The 16,224-nt window shown below is 40.6% G+C and overlaps 1 protein-coding gene and 1 long non-coding RNA gene across 4 annotated transcripts in view; one reads left to right on the top strand and one right to left on the bottom strand.

Annotated features, from left to right (window-relative positions):
* The window catches only part of EFR3A (EFR3 homolog A), a 109,608-nt gene extending 94,050 nt beyond the window's left edge, over positions 1–15,558 (bottom strand). For 2 of the 3 annotated variants that reach the window (XM_081816557.1, XM_081816560.1), the window contains exon 1: positions 15,341–15,558. In XM_081816557.1, the coding sequence (XP_081672683.1) occupies positions 15,341–15,350 (10 nt within the window). In that variant the 5' untranslated portion in view covers positions 15,351–15,558. Of the gene's footprint in view, positions 1–15,101; positions 15,219–15,340 lie in introns of those variants that run through there. The other variant, XM_081816558.1, reaches the window with a different exon arrangement.
* Positions 14,731–16,224, top strand: part of LOC145720986 (uncharacterized) — a 61,727-nt gene continuing 60,233 nt past the window's right edge. The window contains exon 1 of the long non-coding RNA XR_014144435.1: positions 14,731–14,972. This is a non-coding gene — a long non-coding RNA (uncharacterized LOC145720986). The remainder of the gene's footprint in view (positions 14,973–16,224) is intronic.

The raw sequence follows: 16,224 nt of genomic DNA, 5'->3' as shown, positions 1-16,224 counted from the left end.
TAAGCGCTGTGAATCGTGCAAGACTGTTGAATCCCAGATCTGTACCTCTGAAACAAATACCGCAATATATGTTAAGAGAAAAAAAAAAAGACGGTAGCAGGAGGGGAAGAATGAAGGGGGGGAAATCGGAGGGGTAGACGAACCATGAGAGACGATGGACTCTGAAAAACAAACTGAGGGTTCTAGAGGGGAGGGGGGTGGGAGGTTGGGTGAGCCTGGTGATGGGTATTGAGGAGGGCACGTTCTGCATGGAGCACTGGGTGTTATGCACAAACAATGAATCATGGAACACTACATCTAAATCTAATGATGTAATGTATGGGGATTAACGTAACAATAAAAAAATTTAAAAAAGAAAAAAAAATTTTTAAATTTAAAGATATACTATGTAAGTTTAAAAATCCACAGATAAAAATACCTTCTTCACAATGAAATTAAAAAAACTGGAATTTCAGATCTTTAATTTTAGCAAGTCTCCTAATATTTATCAAACTGTGAGTCTTACCAAACCAAATCTGGAGGGGAAAGAAAGTGGGGCATCTGGAAATTCATATTTATAAGCACTGCTCAAGTAATTGCTAAGGGTTTTGTTTTATATAAAAATCAGGTCTTTCTACACACTTAAAACAGGTAAATTTTCTGGCATGCAAATTATATCTCAATAAAGGCGTTTTTAAAAACCAATTCTTGGGCACCTGGGTGGCTCAGATGGTTAAGCGTCTGCCTTCGGCTCAGGTCATGATCCCAGGGTCCTGGGATCGAGTCCCACATCGGGCTCCCAGCTCAGTGGGGAGCCTGCTTCTCCCTCTGACCCTCTCCCCTCTCATGCTGTTTCTCTCTCACTCGCTCTCTAAAAAATAAATAAAATCTTTAAAAATAAATAAACAAATAAATAAATAAAATAAAAATCAATTCTTTCCTTCATTATACCTATTGTGATCTTAATGTGTATCTGTAATACCAAGGTCATAGTTTAAAACCCTACTGCTACCCTATCATACACATTGAAAAGCCGGATAAGGAAAAAGATAGGGATGAGGGTTTCTGAAGTTTTTTAGCTAAGCTCTTTTTCAAAAAGCACCAACAAATACCATTTCTACTTAAACAAACTAAGGCTAGTCTAGAAAAATATACCCTTAAATCAAAAGATAATCATTTGTCACCCATACGAGCATAAAGAATCTACCACAGGCAATGACTGAAATGTTTCTCAGTTAACTAGGTTGATATGAGTTATTTTTTTTTTTTAAGATTTTATTTATTTATTTGACAGAGAGAGACACAGCGAGAGCAGGAACACAAGCAGGGGGAAGTGGGAGAGGGAGAAGCAGGCTTCCTGCTGAGCAGGGAGCCCGATGTGGGACTCGATCCCAGGACTCTGGGATCATGACCTGAGCCGAAGGCAGCCGCTTAAGACTGAGCCACCCAGGCGCCCGATATGAGTTATTTTTAATTAAAAATTCTCTGGATATTTCACAAGTAGGATATGACTTATAGCAAGCAAAATTCAGAACAGCTTTAAAATTCCCCAACTACTTAAATTTTAACAAATGTGTATTTCCTCATTAGTCATAGAATAACAAAAGTGTTAAATCTGTTGGGGATGTTTGTAACTTCCAAAATTATTTTTAGAACAAATGCATTTTAATATAACAACAGCACTGAGTCTTCTTATAAATTTCACAACACCCACAGTGTCTATACCATATGTTAAAGATTTTCATTTCAATTGAGATGATTACATTTTCAATTAAATGGTAAAGGAAAAGACAGGTAGCACTGCAATTATGTACCTAAATAGAATGTATATTTTATTTTTTATCCCAAGTTTAAAGATAGCAAAATTACAGGGGCTTGCTGATAAGCCTTGCTAAGTACAAAGTTGAATAAAAAAATATTAAGCTACTCATTTAAACCTTCAAGATTCAGTGTCTGATAGTCTCCCCAAACTTCTAACTAAAGAGAGAGGCTCTAAACATTTTGTATTTCACTTCATACACGAGATTTAGGTTAACACAAAATCAGAAGCCTAAGACTTCTTTTATTTTTCCAAGGATTTTTTTTTATTTATTTATTTGGGCGGGGGGGGGGGGCAAGGCGCGAGGTAGAGAGAAAAAATCACAAGCAGAATCCCTGCTGAGCACAAAGCCCAATGCCTGGCTTGATCTCAGGATCCTGAGATCATGACCTAAGCCGAAATCAACAGTCAGATGCTTAACTGATTGAGCCGCCCAGGCGTCGCTTTTTTAATTTTTATTACACACACACATTATGGTCGTTATGGTTAGTATACACAACTGATTTTTATGTTAATCAAAACTCTAAGAATGCAATCTAATCTTTTCTACTATTTTTTTTAATGAATCATAAACTAAAATCTGATGCTGTAAGATTTCAATGTATTACTAAATTTTCCTCAAGTTCAAAGATAAGACATTATTACTAATGCATGGAAGAAAAAAAAAACCCAGCAACTTTCTGTGATGTTATACACAAAGAAGAACCTGTAAATCTGTATACATTTGTACTATTCATTTTATTACTGCAACTACTGAAACTTATTTACTCTTGAGAATTCAGAAGAATCAGTGGAAAATTATCTGTTATGGAAATACTCAATTGTTTAGCAAGGCTGAAATACAATGCAATTTTAAGTTAAAAAAAATTAAGACTGGTGGAATCAACTGCCGCCCCAGCAAGAGCTCAGCAGCCAAACCACACTTAATTAAACACACCCCTTCCTAATGTCCTCAGAACCACTGGACACAAAGCTTTTAAAACTGTTCAGCCCTATGCACCCCTATGTTTATTGTAGTATTATTTATAATAGCCAAATTATGGAAGCAGCCCAAGTTTCCACTGATAGATGGAGAAAGAAGATGTGATACACACACACACACACACACATATACATACAATGGAATATTATTAAGCCATTAAAAAGAATGAAATCTAGGGCGCCTGGGTGGCTCAGTTGGTTAAGCGACTGCCTTCGGCTCAGGTCATGATCCTGGAGTTCCGGGATCGAGTCCCGCATCAGGCTCCCTGCTCAGCAGGGAGTCTGCTTCTCCCTCTGACCCTCCTCCCTCTCATGCTCTCTGTATCTCATTCTCTCTGTCTCAAATAAATAAATAAAATCTTTAAAAAAAAAAAAAGAATGAAATCTTGCCATTTGCAACAACATGGATGGATCTGGAGGGTATTTTATGCATGCTAAGTGAAATAAGTCAAAGAAAGACAAATACCATATAATTTCACTCATATGTGGAATTTAAGAAACAAAACCAAAGGAGCAAAGGGGAAAGAGACAAACCAAGAAGAGACCCTTAATCAAAGAGAACAGATGGTTACTAGAGGGAAGGTGGACAGCCGGATGGGTTAAATAGGCGATGGGGATTAAGGGGTGCACTTGTCTTAATGAGCCCTGGGTGATGTATGGATTTGCTGAGTCACTATACTGTAAACCTGAAGCTAATATAACACTGTATGTTAACTATACTGGAATTAATTTTTTTTTTTTTTTTTTTTTACTTATTCAGCCCTTAACCAGCATGTACCCTATCAGGGCCGGCAACAAAAAGAGCAGCAATATTTCTACGCCGCTGAAATAGAGAATAGAGGCAGCTTACTGAGATACACAGAGAAGAAGGGACACGAGGGAAAAGAGGAGGATTAGCTGTGTAAGGGGAGAAAACCGTGCCAAGCGCTCAAAGAGCTAACGGAGGCACGCTCAGGTGACAGCTCAAGTGCAGACGCCTCTCACTTCTGTGAGATAAGGCAGTTCATCAGCAAGTTTACTTAAGTATTTTATCTGCCACCAGCAAATCATTCATTTCTTTCACAAATACACATTAATAATGAGACTCCAAAAAAAGACAGCAAGAGATAAGTTAATAGTTAAGCTCTACATGAAATATTTTAAATTACATATGTGGAGCTGCCTTAATTTCTACTTGCAAACTGCAGAATTAAGCATGTCTACCCAGGAGTTATAGAACAGGCTACATCCTCTCAACTAAATACAGTATGACAATCTCTTCCCCCAGCTAGAAAGCAGTACAAGACAGCTAAGGACATAAGTACAGGACAGTACATACCATGGTTAAGACACACAATCATCTTTAGATCCCTAAGCTTTAAAGTAAGATTTTTTTTCCCTAACATTTCATAAATTGTCATAGCATCAGATTAAACAGTAAGAGACTGTCTAGCTTTGTTTTTTCTTGCTATATTGGAATGTTTCAAATGCTACTATAAATAAATGGACTGCCATTTGAGTCTTACACAGTTCCTGTCATGCATTTGTCGTGGTGGTATTTGTTTTAGTAATGCCCCACCTGCTCATCTTTGGTTCTTCTGCCTATTCAATCCTTAAAAGGACATGTTCCTCAAAGATCTGCCCTCAGCCCCTTTTGTCTTTACAGCTTATCCTTTAGTAACTTCGCCCAGTGTCGATTCCCTACAAATGCACTCTGAATGTCCTTTCAGGCATCACACACTTATTACAGCCTAAAGTCGACTCACTTTCCATCTTATCTTCCTCCAGAAAGTCCCCATATCAAACTACAGCAATTCACCCAAACAACCAAGCCTGAAACTTCAGAGTTAATCCCGACTCCTCCTTCTCCCTCCACCCCTCATCCAATTAATTCTATCAACTGTACTTCCCCAGTAGTATCCAGACTGGTCCACTGCAATCTACCCCATGCCATCATCCAAGTCCAAAGCCCATCACTCAGACTACTGTACTTTAATAACCTCTAACTGTTCCCCCTCCAACCTCACTTATAAGTGTTTCCATAGCAACCAATGTTTCTCTTTTAGTAATCTGAGTCATTCTACAAATATACAAGGAATGTGTACCATGGGCCAAGCACTGTATCAAAAGCTACATATGGCGGCAAAGGAAACAGGTATAAGTGCTTATAAAAAGCTCCCTGTCTGGTGAGTGTAATTATGTACTCTTGACGTGTCTTCCCCACCAGACTAAGTTTCAAGAGAGCAGGCATGACAACCACAATGATGTCCATCATGCCCAGTATGAGAATACTGCTGTGTCCTCAGTGTCTATAAAAACTGGCACCTAGTAGGGATTAAATAAATGTGTTAAGACAAAATTACCACACACACACACACACACAGCCTTCAAGTCTTCACTTTCCCCAGTACCAACGACTTACTTCAACTGGCTGCTGGTTACTTCCACCTGCATGACTCACTTCAAACCCTTTCCCCAAATCCATGCTTCTCCTATGACTCCTCGGGCATCTGAGGCCATCTTCCACTCATATCCCCCCTGCAATCTCTCCTCTAAACTCCACAGCACGGTTTCAGCAGCTGAGAACAGGAGAAATGCACAGAGGACTTAGACCCCAAATTCCTGCTACTGTACATCCACCTGGAGTGCTCTTCTCTCTGCTTCTAAGGATGGAAGCACCTTTGGGAAGCTCCACGGTTCCTTGGGTGCTCACCATTTCCTTCTTTGTGTTACAGCCATCTACACAAGGTTCTACAGACTCCTTAAAGCTAGAGACTGCTTTATTTATCTCTACTTATTCCCCACGTGTGGACACTAAAATAATCTGAATGATGAATCCCTAAGAGAAATCCAAACAGAACACAAGGGAAGCTGAAAGGTGATGCCAAGAGCACAGCGACAGCACCTGTGACTGAAAGGGCTACAAGGAGCGATCGGACAACTCCATTCCTGGAGATCATCAGAGCAACACAGGTGAGACACCATCAAATGGTTTCGGTTTTTGCCTCTAGGCTCCTAAGCTTTTGATTCTAAAATACCTTGTGTTTTTGTCAGAGGACATATTCTATTGTCTGAGACTATAAATTTCAAATTTTTTAGAAGCAGCCACATTATTTCCCTACTGAAATCAAATGCAGAATCCCCCAATAAAAAGAGCCACTCCAGCTGAAGCTGGATCAGGTAGAGAAGCCCACCTGCTCACACAACAGTCCATATTATATGTCCACAGAAGACACTTTGGAAATTTCAGCTCTAAAGGTAGCTCAAGCTTCCCTTGTGCCACCCTCTGATGTGGCACATCACATTCCATGTTGTGCCACATGGAATTCTCAGGAACTAACAAAGAGAATCCTGTGCCAGGGAATGGAGCTTTTGTAAAGGTAATATAAATAGAAATGACTGCAACAAGCATCCATCACTCTCTTCTTGCACCTGAATTGCTACATTTCATGAACCTGGTGCAGTAAGACAAACCTGGGAGAGCTTCCCAAAGGTGCTTCCATCCTTAGAAGACCAAGCAAGGAACCAGGATGGAACCAAGGGAAAAGGTGGCAAGGAGTAGTCAAGTCCCCTAAGTCTGTTTCTAATTGGGGCTGAGAAGTAAAGAAGAAACTGGCCCGCTGAAGTCCACAGAGTACAGCCCAGCTAAGAGAACAGGAGAAATGCACAGAGGACTTAGACCCCAAATCCCTGCTACTGTACATCCACCTGGAGTGCTCTTCTCTCTGCAGAAGCCCTCCTGGGACCATATATAGCAAGTGGTAATGATCCAAGAAGCAACTATCTTGTCCTTACAACATGATGATGCTGATAACATGTTCATGAAGTATTTCTACCTCTAAAGCACAATTACATAAATCCTACTGCATGTAAGTATCCCTGAGTTTCCATTTAATACAAAAAACACCTAGTAAAAATACTTATAACTAAGCTCAAAAATCCGTTTGAGTCATATGTCATAAATGGGCCACTCATTTCAATTTCTAGCCCCAACACAATACCTTTTGCAAAGTTTATGAAGCTCCAGGAATTGACGATGGCAAACTTGAACACTTTATATTTGATTTTGTCTGCCCAGCAGGAGCCAGATCCATTTGAAGTCAAGTGCAACCACAGCACAGAGAACTTTGTAGCAAATTGCCAAGACAGCTGTTCAAAAAGCCAATTAAATACCAGGGGTGTGAAGAACACTTAGCATTACCCAGAAAACTACTGCAGCAGGAATACCCTGGAGTTCAGGTAGTGAAAAGAAAAAGGTATAGCTGAATAACCCACCAACTAAGAATAAAAACAAACTAAATAAATTAATTAAAAGCATTAAGAAGGACAAGTCTTCTTGAAGACTGTATAGCAAAATATTTAATGCCTAATTTTAGAATACAGCAAACTCTTAATTCAGAAGTACAGTGAAAAAAACCTGAGTAGTGATTCCTTCTTTAATAAAAATAGAATCATGCTATCTCATAATACCTGAAGCTAAAAAGCAGTAAATATATATGCAAAAGGAAGAATATGACAGCTTACATGGAAAGAGGAAAAATTATAGTAGCTCCTGTTTGCTTTACAGCACATGTGAGAGCAGGCTCATCTCAAGAACTGAATGAACCTGACAAATACAAATGATGAGAGAATTTTGACACGTCTGACATATTAATCATAGGAGGAACTGCCAACATTCATTTTACAATCATACTTGCCTAGATTTGTGTTCTACAACACACAACTGTTCCAAACACACACACACACACACACATCCCCCACACCTACAAACTCCCAGTAAATTGAACCCACACATAATGATTCTTCTCAACCTTTCAGGTTTTCATGATTGAAACCACCACTTCAGATTATTTCTTCCTCCTTTCAGAATAAAATACCAATGATAAAAAAAGCCCCATTATTTTACTTCCTATTCAAAAACATTATTCACCAACCACTGCTCAAAGTACCTCACAGAATTTTACATCACCTAGCATATGATAGCTATAGCAATCACACAACAAATGCAATGGTTTCCTATATACAGTCAACATTATTTGATCAATTAAAATTCTCTTCTGTGGGCTAAAGGAAAAGCCAGTTCAGGGCAATATTTTAATGTTTCATTTCAGTTTTTTTTAATTTATTTTTTTTTTAATTCTGTTAAAGCTGTAAAAAGCCTGAAGCATCTTTTTCTGATTGCAGAATATATGCTAACTATAAAAATCTGAAAAACACAAAAGAAAATAAAAATAATTCATGACCTCTGAGACCATGACCCAGGCAGAAGGCAGACACTTAACCAACTGAGGCACCCCTAAACTTCTGCCTTTTGTACTATACCTCACCGCCTTTACCTGTTGTTACTATTAAAAAGTCTTTGGTAATCTGACAATCCAAAACTGATTTCAGCTTTTAATTACCATTTCCTTATTAATGAAATTTAATCATTTCCCCCAAAATCTTTATCAATTGTTTGTACCGAGACTTTTATAAGCATAGGTATATGTTTTAACCACATAGGATTGGTGTTTTGTTTCTGATTTGTATAAATACTATAAATATTGATTTTTTTATATTTGATATTAACTTTAAATCCTTTAAATCTATAACCACAGATTTTTGTAACACTTCTATCCCACAGCCTTCTAACCCCTATGAAGGTATGTAGTTTTGAACACCAATCCAGTATTCAGACAACCTACGTTCTAGTAGCAAACCATTACCCAGCTGAATGGCACACTTAACCCACTCGGTTTAACCTTTTTCTTAATGATTGCATTAACTGTTCTTTACAGCTATAAAATTCAATTCGATTTCATTTTTCATTTTCTTAAATTCCCTCTCTGGTAATCTACAATTCCTAAATTAACTCTCTTCATATATACTGAATTTAGAAAAGCCTTACCAAATATTCATCTACATTATAATTAAAAGATTTCATTAGGCTAGCAGAGAGGTAAGAAAATAAAAAGCATGTAAAAGATTAGGAGGAAATAAAGTAGAAGAAAAAAGTACTTAGAATGGGGTGCCTGGGTGGCTCAGTAGGTTAAGCGCCAGCTCTTGATTCCAGCTCAGGTCATGATCTCAGGGTCCTGGGATTGAGCCCTGCCTGGGGCTCCCTGCTCAGTGGGCAGTCTGCTTGTCTCCCTCTCCCTCTGCCCTTCCCCCTGCTTACGTGCACTCTCTCTCTCTCTTAAATCATCTTTAAAAAAAAAGTACTTAGAATGTAAACATATATATATACACATATATACAAAACACATGTATAATATAAACATTTTTTAAATTTAAAAAACAAAAATTAGAACCAGAAACTCTTCTGAATCTTTAAAAAATAATGGCATGATATATTTGGAAAATAATGATATTCTTCTACAACCTGAATTACAAACCTTTTGGCCAAAGAACAACTGTCACTCTGGCGATTTCCATCTTTCCAGGGGATACATCTCAGTATGCTTTTGAATCTCTTGAAACTATACGCAAAACTTTATGTGAAAATCTGCATCTTCTGGGGAAGAATAATCATGGTGTTCATCAGACTGTCAACAGGGTTCATTTTGCAAAAATATTTAAGAATCCCTAACCTAGACAAACAGCTCAGGTCTTAACTACTGGTCTACCCTTTCCTCCTTCAAGTGGTGGGGGCCATTCTGGGATTTTCTGTGCCTTCCTCTCCATTTCTGAGAATGTCAGGGACTAGTTTCCTTCAATGTCATCAATAAAAACCCTTCTATTACCACTATAAAGAGGTAAGCATTTCCTACACAGGGGCTCCTCCAAAGGAGTTTAAAGTGGAGTTTGTAACAGAACTGGTTGTTCCTACAGAAAGACTGTATGATTCAGAAATACAATAAAAATACCTATGTAGCAGCTCTTTCTGTTTGTGGGTCCTGTCCCCCTGCTTTAATTAAATCACCTTTTTTGCACCAAAAAAGTAAAATAAAAATACCTGCATAGTGATTCCTTCTTTAATAAAAATTGGAATCATGTTACCTAATAATACCTAAAGGTAGGCAGCAGTAAACAAATATGCAAAGGGAGAGCATGACAGAGTACATGAAATCAGATTTGTCCTCTGCAATCCATCACATTCCTACTGAAACCCCATTCATGACAACTGGGTCATTCCATATCACAGCACAGCTATGTAATGGGTAAAATGTAGCTTTCTCCTAAGAACTAGGACCTTGGGGCGCCTGGGTGGCTCAGTCGTTAAGCATCTGCCTTCGGCTCAAGTCATGATCCCAGGGTCCTGGGATCGAGCCCTACATCGGGCTTCCTGCTCAGCGGGAAGTCTTCTTCTCCCTCTCCCACTTCCCCTGCTTGTGTTCCCTCTCTCGCTGTGTCTCTCTCTGTCAAAGAAATAAATAAAATCTTTAAAAAAAAAAAAAAGAACTAGGACCTTCATTTTTGACTCAGGAAAAAAAAAGGGCCTCTGCCCCCCAAAACAAAGGACTTTTTTTCTTTTAGAGGGATCTGTGGGCTGAGGAGGGGACAGAGAGGCAACATTGAAAACCACAGCCTAGAGAGCCAGAGAAGGATGGCTGAAGTTGTTTTTGTTTCAAGCTGCTCACTCCAAATTACCCCCAATGGCAGGCAAGTTCCCCAGAACGCTGGGCTAACTCCTCCCACCTACCCCTTTATCCCCATAGTACAGCTTTGCAAGGTACTCAGAACTGTGGAAATCCTGAGATGGAAAAGCAAGGTATGGACAAAGGGGAAGCTGCCCAGGGTCCCTGAAGGACTGTAACAGGGTCAACCCGAATTCAGGGTCAGGAAAGGCCCTGCCCTGACCCAACAGGTCACTGTTGACTCAGTCTGCCCTGCACGCTCCTTTGGGCCTCTGGTTGAGAAGGCAATCTCTGGGGAGCAGGCTGCAGGGACCCTGGACAGGAAAGCAAGCCACCAGGCGGCAAGCACAGCCTAATCTAAAACAGTTCAATCTTTGAACCAGTGGTTCTCAAACCAGGGACAATTATGACCCCCAGGGGGCATTTGGCAATGTCTGGAAACAGTTCTGATGGTCAAGACTTTGAGGAACAGGGGAATTTACTACAAGCCTCTAGTGGATAAAGGCCAGAGTTGCTGCTAAACATCTCAAGACAAAGCACACGACAGCCTGGTACCTCCCAAACAAAAAATTATCCGATCCAAGACATCAAAAGAGCAAAGTTCGAGAAATCCTGATTAAGACTATGATTTGCAAGCTTCCATTTTTATTCTTGTCTCAGGCCTCACAAATGTTATAAGCAGGCCTGCTAAGAACCTAATCCTAAATTATAGAACTCTTATAACACTGTTTTAACGGAAAAAAAAGTTTATTTCAGGTTTTAGTATCCAAAGAATAACTTCTGTGACTCCAGTTAAGATTCAATCATTCATTTATTCAACATTTACCAAGCACTTATTATGTAATTAAGCACAGTGCTAAGCAAAAGTAATGGTGTTAAAAGAAATTGATAGTATCTGGTAGATTCAATCCTGCCTGGCTCAGAGCAGTGTAGTAAGAAAAAAGAACTGGGACTCTGTGAAGTCACACACATCTAGTTCTGATCCCACATTCCACCATTTACTGTCATTAGGCAAGTTACTTAACTTCCTTGAACTTCAATCTCTCTATTTCTATGTCACATAGGGCCTCCCACAAAGGAAAAGATAATAAGAAGCACAAAGTATACTGCGTGGCACACAACAGTATTCAATTATTAATTCTCTATTACTAATAGCAAGTTTTCATTTTTTATAAAGTAATATGCTGGAAATGGCTAGTATGCCTATAAAAAGGAGAGTCACTGTTACTGTGATTGTGACAGCTTGAACACAATTTTAGTCAAGTTCACTGCATGGCATATTAAGATCCTTCAAATTCTGGCTCCCATCTCCTCCAGCTTTATCTTCCACCACCCACATCATCTTTAATGTCATATGTCCCATGAGTGGGAACAGACTGAAAGATGAGATCTGGTAGTAACCAGTGTCAAGCCAAAGGTCACTGTGAGTAAGAAAATTCTTTTAGCTGTAACTCTGGCAGTAAACATAGGTACTCGGTGGAAGGGTGAGGAGGGGCATAGAGAACAAATGAACACAAAAGGCTCCCAAGTCAGGAATAGGTCATTTGCTTATAATGCATTTCTAAATGGAAACACTTCAACCAGCCTCCATCTTTCACTTCACAATTCATCAGTATCTTGCACCTCTTTCATAAGAATGGACTGAAAAATAAGTCAAATATAATCAGCCCCATCAGTGGAAAAAAAACAAACATGGAATGACCACATTACCATAGCCTAACAAATCTGACCAGATATCAAATGCCAACATCTAAGTGAGAAAAGAAAGCCTTAACCACCAATTACTGAAAGTATAGTTATTTTTAGCGAACAATGGTTAAGCATTTCAGTTCCCCTTAGCCATACACAATACCTTTACATAGATCATAAAAGAACACATCTTACTGGACCTGTTTTTAGGCAAACTGTCAACTACGGAAACCCTTTCACAAAGTAGTTTACTAAAAAGGAAGTCTGTGCCTATACAACCAAGTATCTATTGAGCACATCAGTGAAATCCTCAGCCTTCTTTGCCCAGAGTCCTGTGACAAGACAGAAGAAAAGGCAAAAATGTTAAATTTTCTTGTAAGCTCACATGTCTGACTAAAGTTTTGGCTAAGCTTACTTTTGTCTTCATGTAACCTCAGGGGAAAAAGTGGGGGAAGAGGGTAAACTATAATCAACTTAATGCTGAAAAACCAAAAATAAACTTCATCTATGCTCCTTGTGGTTAAGGATTATAGGGAGGAGATCTACATTCAAGTCCTGGTTCTATCCCATGTATGACCTTAGCCAAGTTACTGAAACTCACTGAGTCTCAGTCTCCTGATATGAAAAAGAAAAGAAAATGATTGAATTAAGAAGCTTTAACATTTCTCCCACTCAAATTCTTCTTTTTTTTTCATTATTAACATATAATGTATTATCTGTTTCGGGGTACAGGTCTGTGATTCATCAGTCTTATACAATACACAGCGCTCACCACAACACATACCCTCTTCCATTCAAATTCTTATTGTTTGAAAATCTTTAATATCAAAATGTTTCTTAACGGTCCTTTGAAACTAGAGGAAGAAATAAAGGCCTCTAGAGAAATGATGTATCAAATTATACCTTTGTAGGTTTGAAAAGATCATTTAGTGAAACACTCTTGAAATCTGTGCTTAGTGATTACTGCAAACTACTGGCTGCAAATAGAGTGACATAACCACGAAACTGCTCCTGTGTCGCAGTAGCTTCCCGCCAGGCATCCTTCCAGGTAGCTGCTTTCTGAAAAAGAGTTTACAGCTCTCCAGAATAATTCCAATAAAGCTACCATTACCATTCATGAGATAATGCAATTGCTTAGCCTTCAGGGGTATACCATGCTCCATCAGATTCTGCTTATTAACATCAGTTTCAATGACTTGACAGTATCAATATTCCAAATAAGCAACAAAACAGCAATACTAGAATAATTCTAGTATAATTCTGGAGCAAGGGTCACTTTCAGAATTATAGAGTCTGAGAGACCCTAGTGATCATCTCCAACAGAAAAGCATTACATTTATTCACTAAAGCCTTTAACTAGCTGAGCTTACAAATGAGCCTCTGAACTCATCTGACATTAAAAAAAAACACCACCACCACAAAAACAATTTATTTGGAGAGATTTCTTCCTAAAAACATCCCCAAAGGGGAAAAAGAAATTCCCAAAGAAAGTAATAATTTTGCTGTCTCTGCTTATGTTGCAATTTATTCTACAGGCAGAGTTCCCGAGAAGTACTACTGTCTGCTGAACTATCCCAGCAATTTTTGGTGGTTCTGGCCATAAAAGGAGACAAAAGGCAACACCAACACTTCACAGCGGTACTACGAGCTGGTACTACACTTCATGCAATCACAGAAACTGTACCATAATAAATATTAACAGTAATGACAGATAATTCAAACGTTTCACTTGCCTTCCAATCAGGTCATAAAATCTGCATTCTTAACTATGCAAATACAGCATGGTTCATTTTGCATTGTAAATCATGTATTTTAAAAGAACCAAGTTTTCTAAATCCACTCCATGAAGCTAATCTTAGAACTAAAAATCTGTTTAATTTCACAACATACTTATTTTGCCATTTCACCAATAAATTCCATTTGAAGCCTTAACTTTCAAGAATAGGTTTTTATTCCTTCCCTTTTCCTTTCTCAGACGGTAAGAGTAGCACAATGTTAATCTAAAATATTCCTCAATGACATGAATTTAGAAATAGCAATTATAATTATGATGATATTCCTCTAGTCTAGAGAAATACAATGAAAATATAAACTGCTGACATATTAAATTAATACAAAATTCAAGACCATGAGTTAAGAACACACAAATTACTGTGTTCATAAAACAAAATCCACCTTACCCACCCATGTAGGAGCAGTTAAAAGTAATCGTTTCATCAAGCTCATTCACAGCATTACATAAACCTTTCTAATATCTGGAAATAATTCCTCTTTACAACCAATACACAAAACACGCATTTGAGGCTGACCTGGAAATCCACTGTCCCGTATGTCTACCAAAATAAGGACGGTGAGGAGTTAGGAATTCAAAGAAATGTGAGCTAATTAGGAGCGTATTTACAAGTGGTTACAGATTTTACAATATGGAACACTTACTCAAAAGCGCCCTAATCGAAAACAATCTCTATAATCAATCATCATCTTGCTTCCTCCCGCCCAAGATTAGGGAGTCTCTATGGGCCACTGGGTTTAAAGTCACATTGCAATTCTCTGGGTCGTCCTGAAATGGGTCATTAGTAATATTGCTCTACCCGGTTTGTCCAAAACGTCCCCCAAATCCACTGTTTTTCAAACTTTAGGGTCCCTCAATAACACCAAGACCTCTTATTAAGCACGCAGATTCCGGGGCCCAAGCCGCGGAGTCTGATACTCAGTGTGCCTAGGGAGGAACCCTGAACATTTTCAATCAGCAGCCAGGTGAATCTGAAGCAGGTGGTCCAACAGCTTTCTGGGGCACAGAAGCCTAACAAGCTCCCAAAAGAGCACCTACTTCAGCCACCCCGGTGCGTTACGGACGGGGAGAGTCAAGGCTACGGGGAACTTCGCGAGCCTCGAGGAGGGACTCTGGGCCGGGCCCGGATCCCCCCCGAACCGTGCGTCCAACTAGGCGATGCCTGGTCCCGGAGGAAGTGAGTACGTGACGCGACCGCAGTTATTTTCAGCATTTCCACAAAGTACCCCCGGCTCTGTAAAGAGCTGGGGAAAGAGCGTGGACTTTAAGTCCCACAGGTCTAGGTTACTCCAGCTCAGCCACTTACTAGCCGAGCGTCCTTAACGTTCGGGTCTCAGTTTCCCCGTTTGTGCAACGGGATCACGCCACCCCGCGGGAAGGCTAAGCCGAAACGAAAGTAACTCGGCGGGTCGCAGGCACTTCCGGGCTCTCCCGTGCCTGGCCCGGCTTCCCCGCCGCCGCAGCGGGCCACCCCGGAGTGCGCGCCGAGCGGGCCGCGGCCTCCCAACGCCCCCCGCCCGGCCCGACCCTCGGCCGGACACTCACGGGTAGGCATGGTGACCCCGAGCCGCGCTCGCCGCCGCACGGAGGCTCAGCGGGGCCGCGCAGGGCGCACCGACCGCACCATGGCGGGCGGGCGCCGGGCCACCGAGACCCGGACCAGGCGAAAGGAGAAGGGCGGAGGGGACAGACGCGGACCCCGTGTCTCACGCAACGAAGCCAGCGACAACAGCCACCGCCGGCCCATCTGCGCGCCGGACGCCTCGTTGGGCGTCCCCACGCCCTGGCGTCAGCACGTCGCCGACGCCCCGGCCCCGCCCCCGCCCTGTGGCCGAGCTCCGCCCAGGAGCGGTCCGGCGCGGGCAGGGGGCGGGGACTAGAGGAGGGCAGTCAGATGCCTGGAATAAATTGGGGCTCTGTTTTGTGGTAAAGCCCTAGTGATTTGAGTCATATTCGTTTCTATGAGTCCTTACTCGCGGTGCATTAGCAATATTCACGTTTTACACTTGCACCGCTTTATGATGTTTGTGAGGGTATGCCTGATTGCTTTAAGTGCATGGAATACCTGTGGGCTTTTTTTGTATGATCTGTTGAACTTGCAGTGCGTTCTACTTCTCTGAAAGCATGATTGGAGACGCCCTGAGGTCATTCCGGGTGATGGCAGAGCATTTTTTGAGAGGATAGAAAATGTAATTTCCTGGGCGCCTGGGTGGCTCAGTCGGTTAAGCGGCTGCCTTCGGCTCAGGTCATGATCCTGGAATCCCAGGATCGAGTCCCGCATCGGGCTCCCTGCTTGGCGGGGAGTCTGCTTCTCCCTCTGACCCTCCCCCCTCTCATGTGCTCTCTCTCTCTCTCTCAAATAAATAAATAAAATCTTAAAAAAGAAAATGTAATTTCCTTTTTTTTAAAGATTTTATTTATTCATTCAA

Source organism: Leptonychotes weddellii, chromosome 4, assembly GCF_054177405.1.
Source record: "Leptonychotes weddellii isolate Sample4059 chromosome 4, ASM5417740v2, whole genome shotgun sequence".
Classification (NCBI taxonomy): Eukaryota; Metazoa; Chordata; class Mammalia; order Carnivora; family Phocidae; genus Leptonychotes; species Leptonychotes weddellii.
Note: the sequence above shows the minus strand (reverse complement) of the source record. Positions and strands in the feature narration are given on the sequence as shown.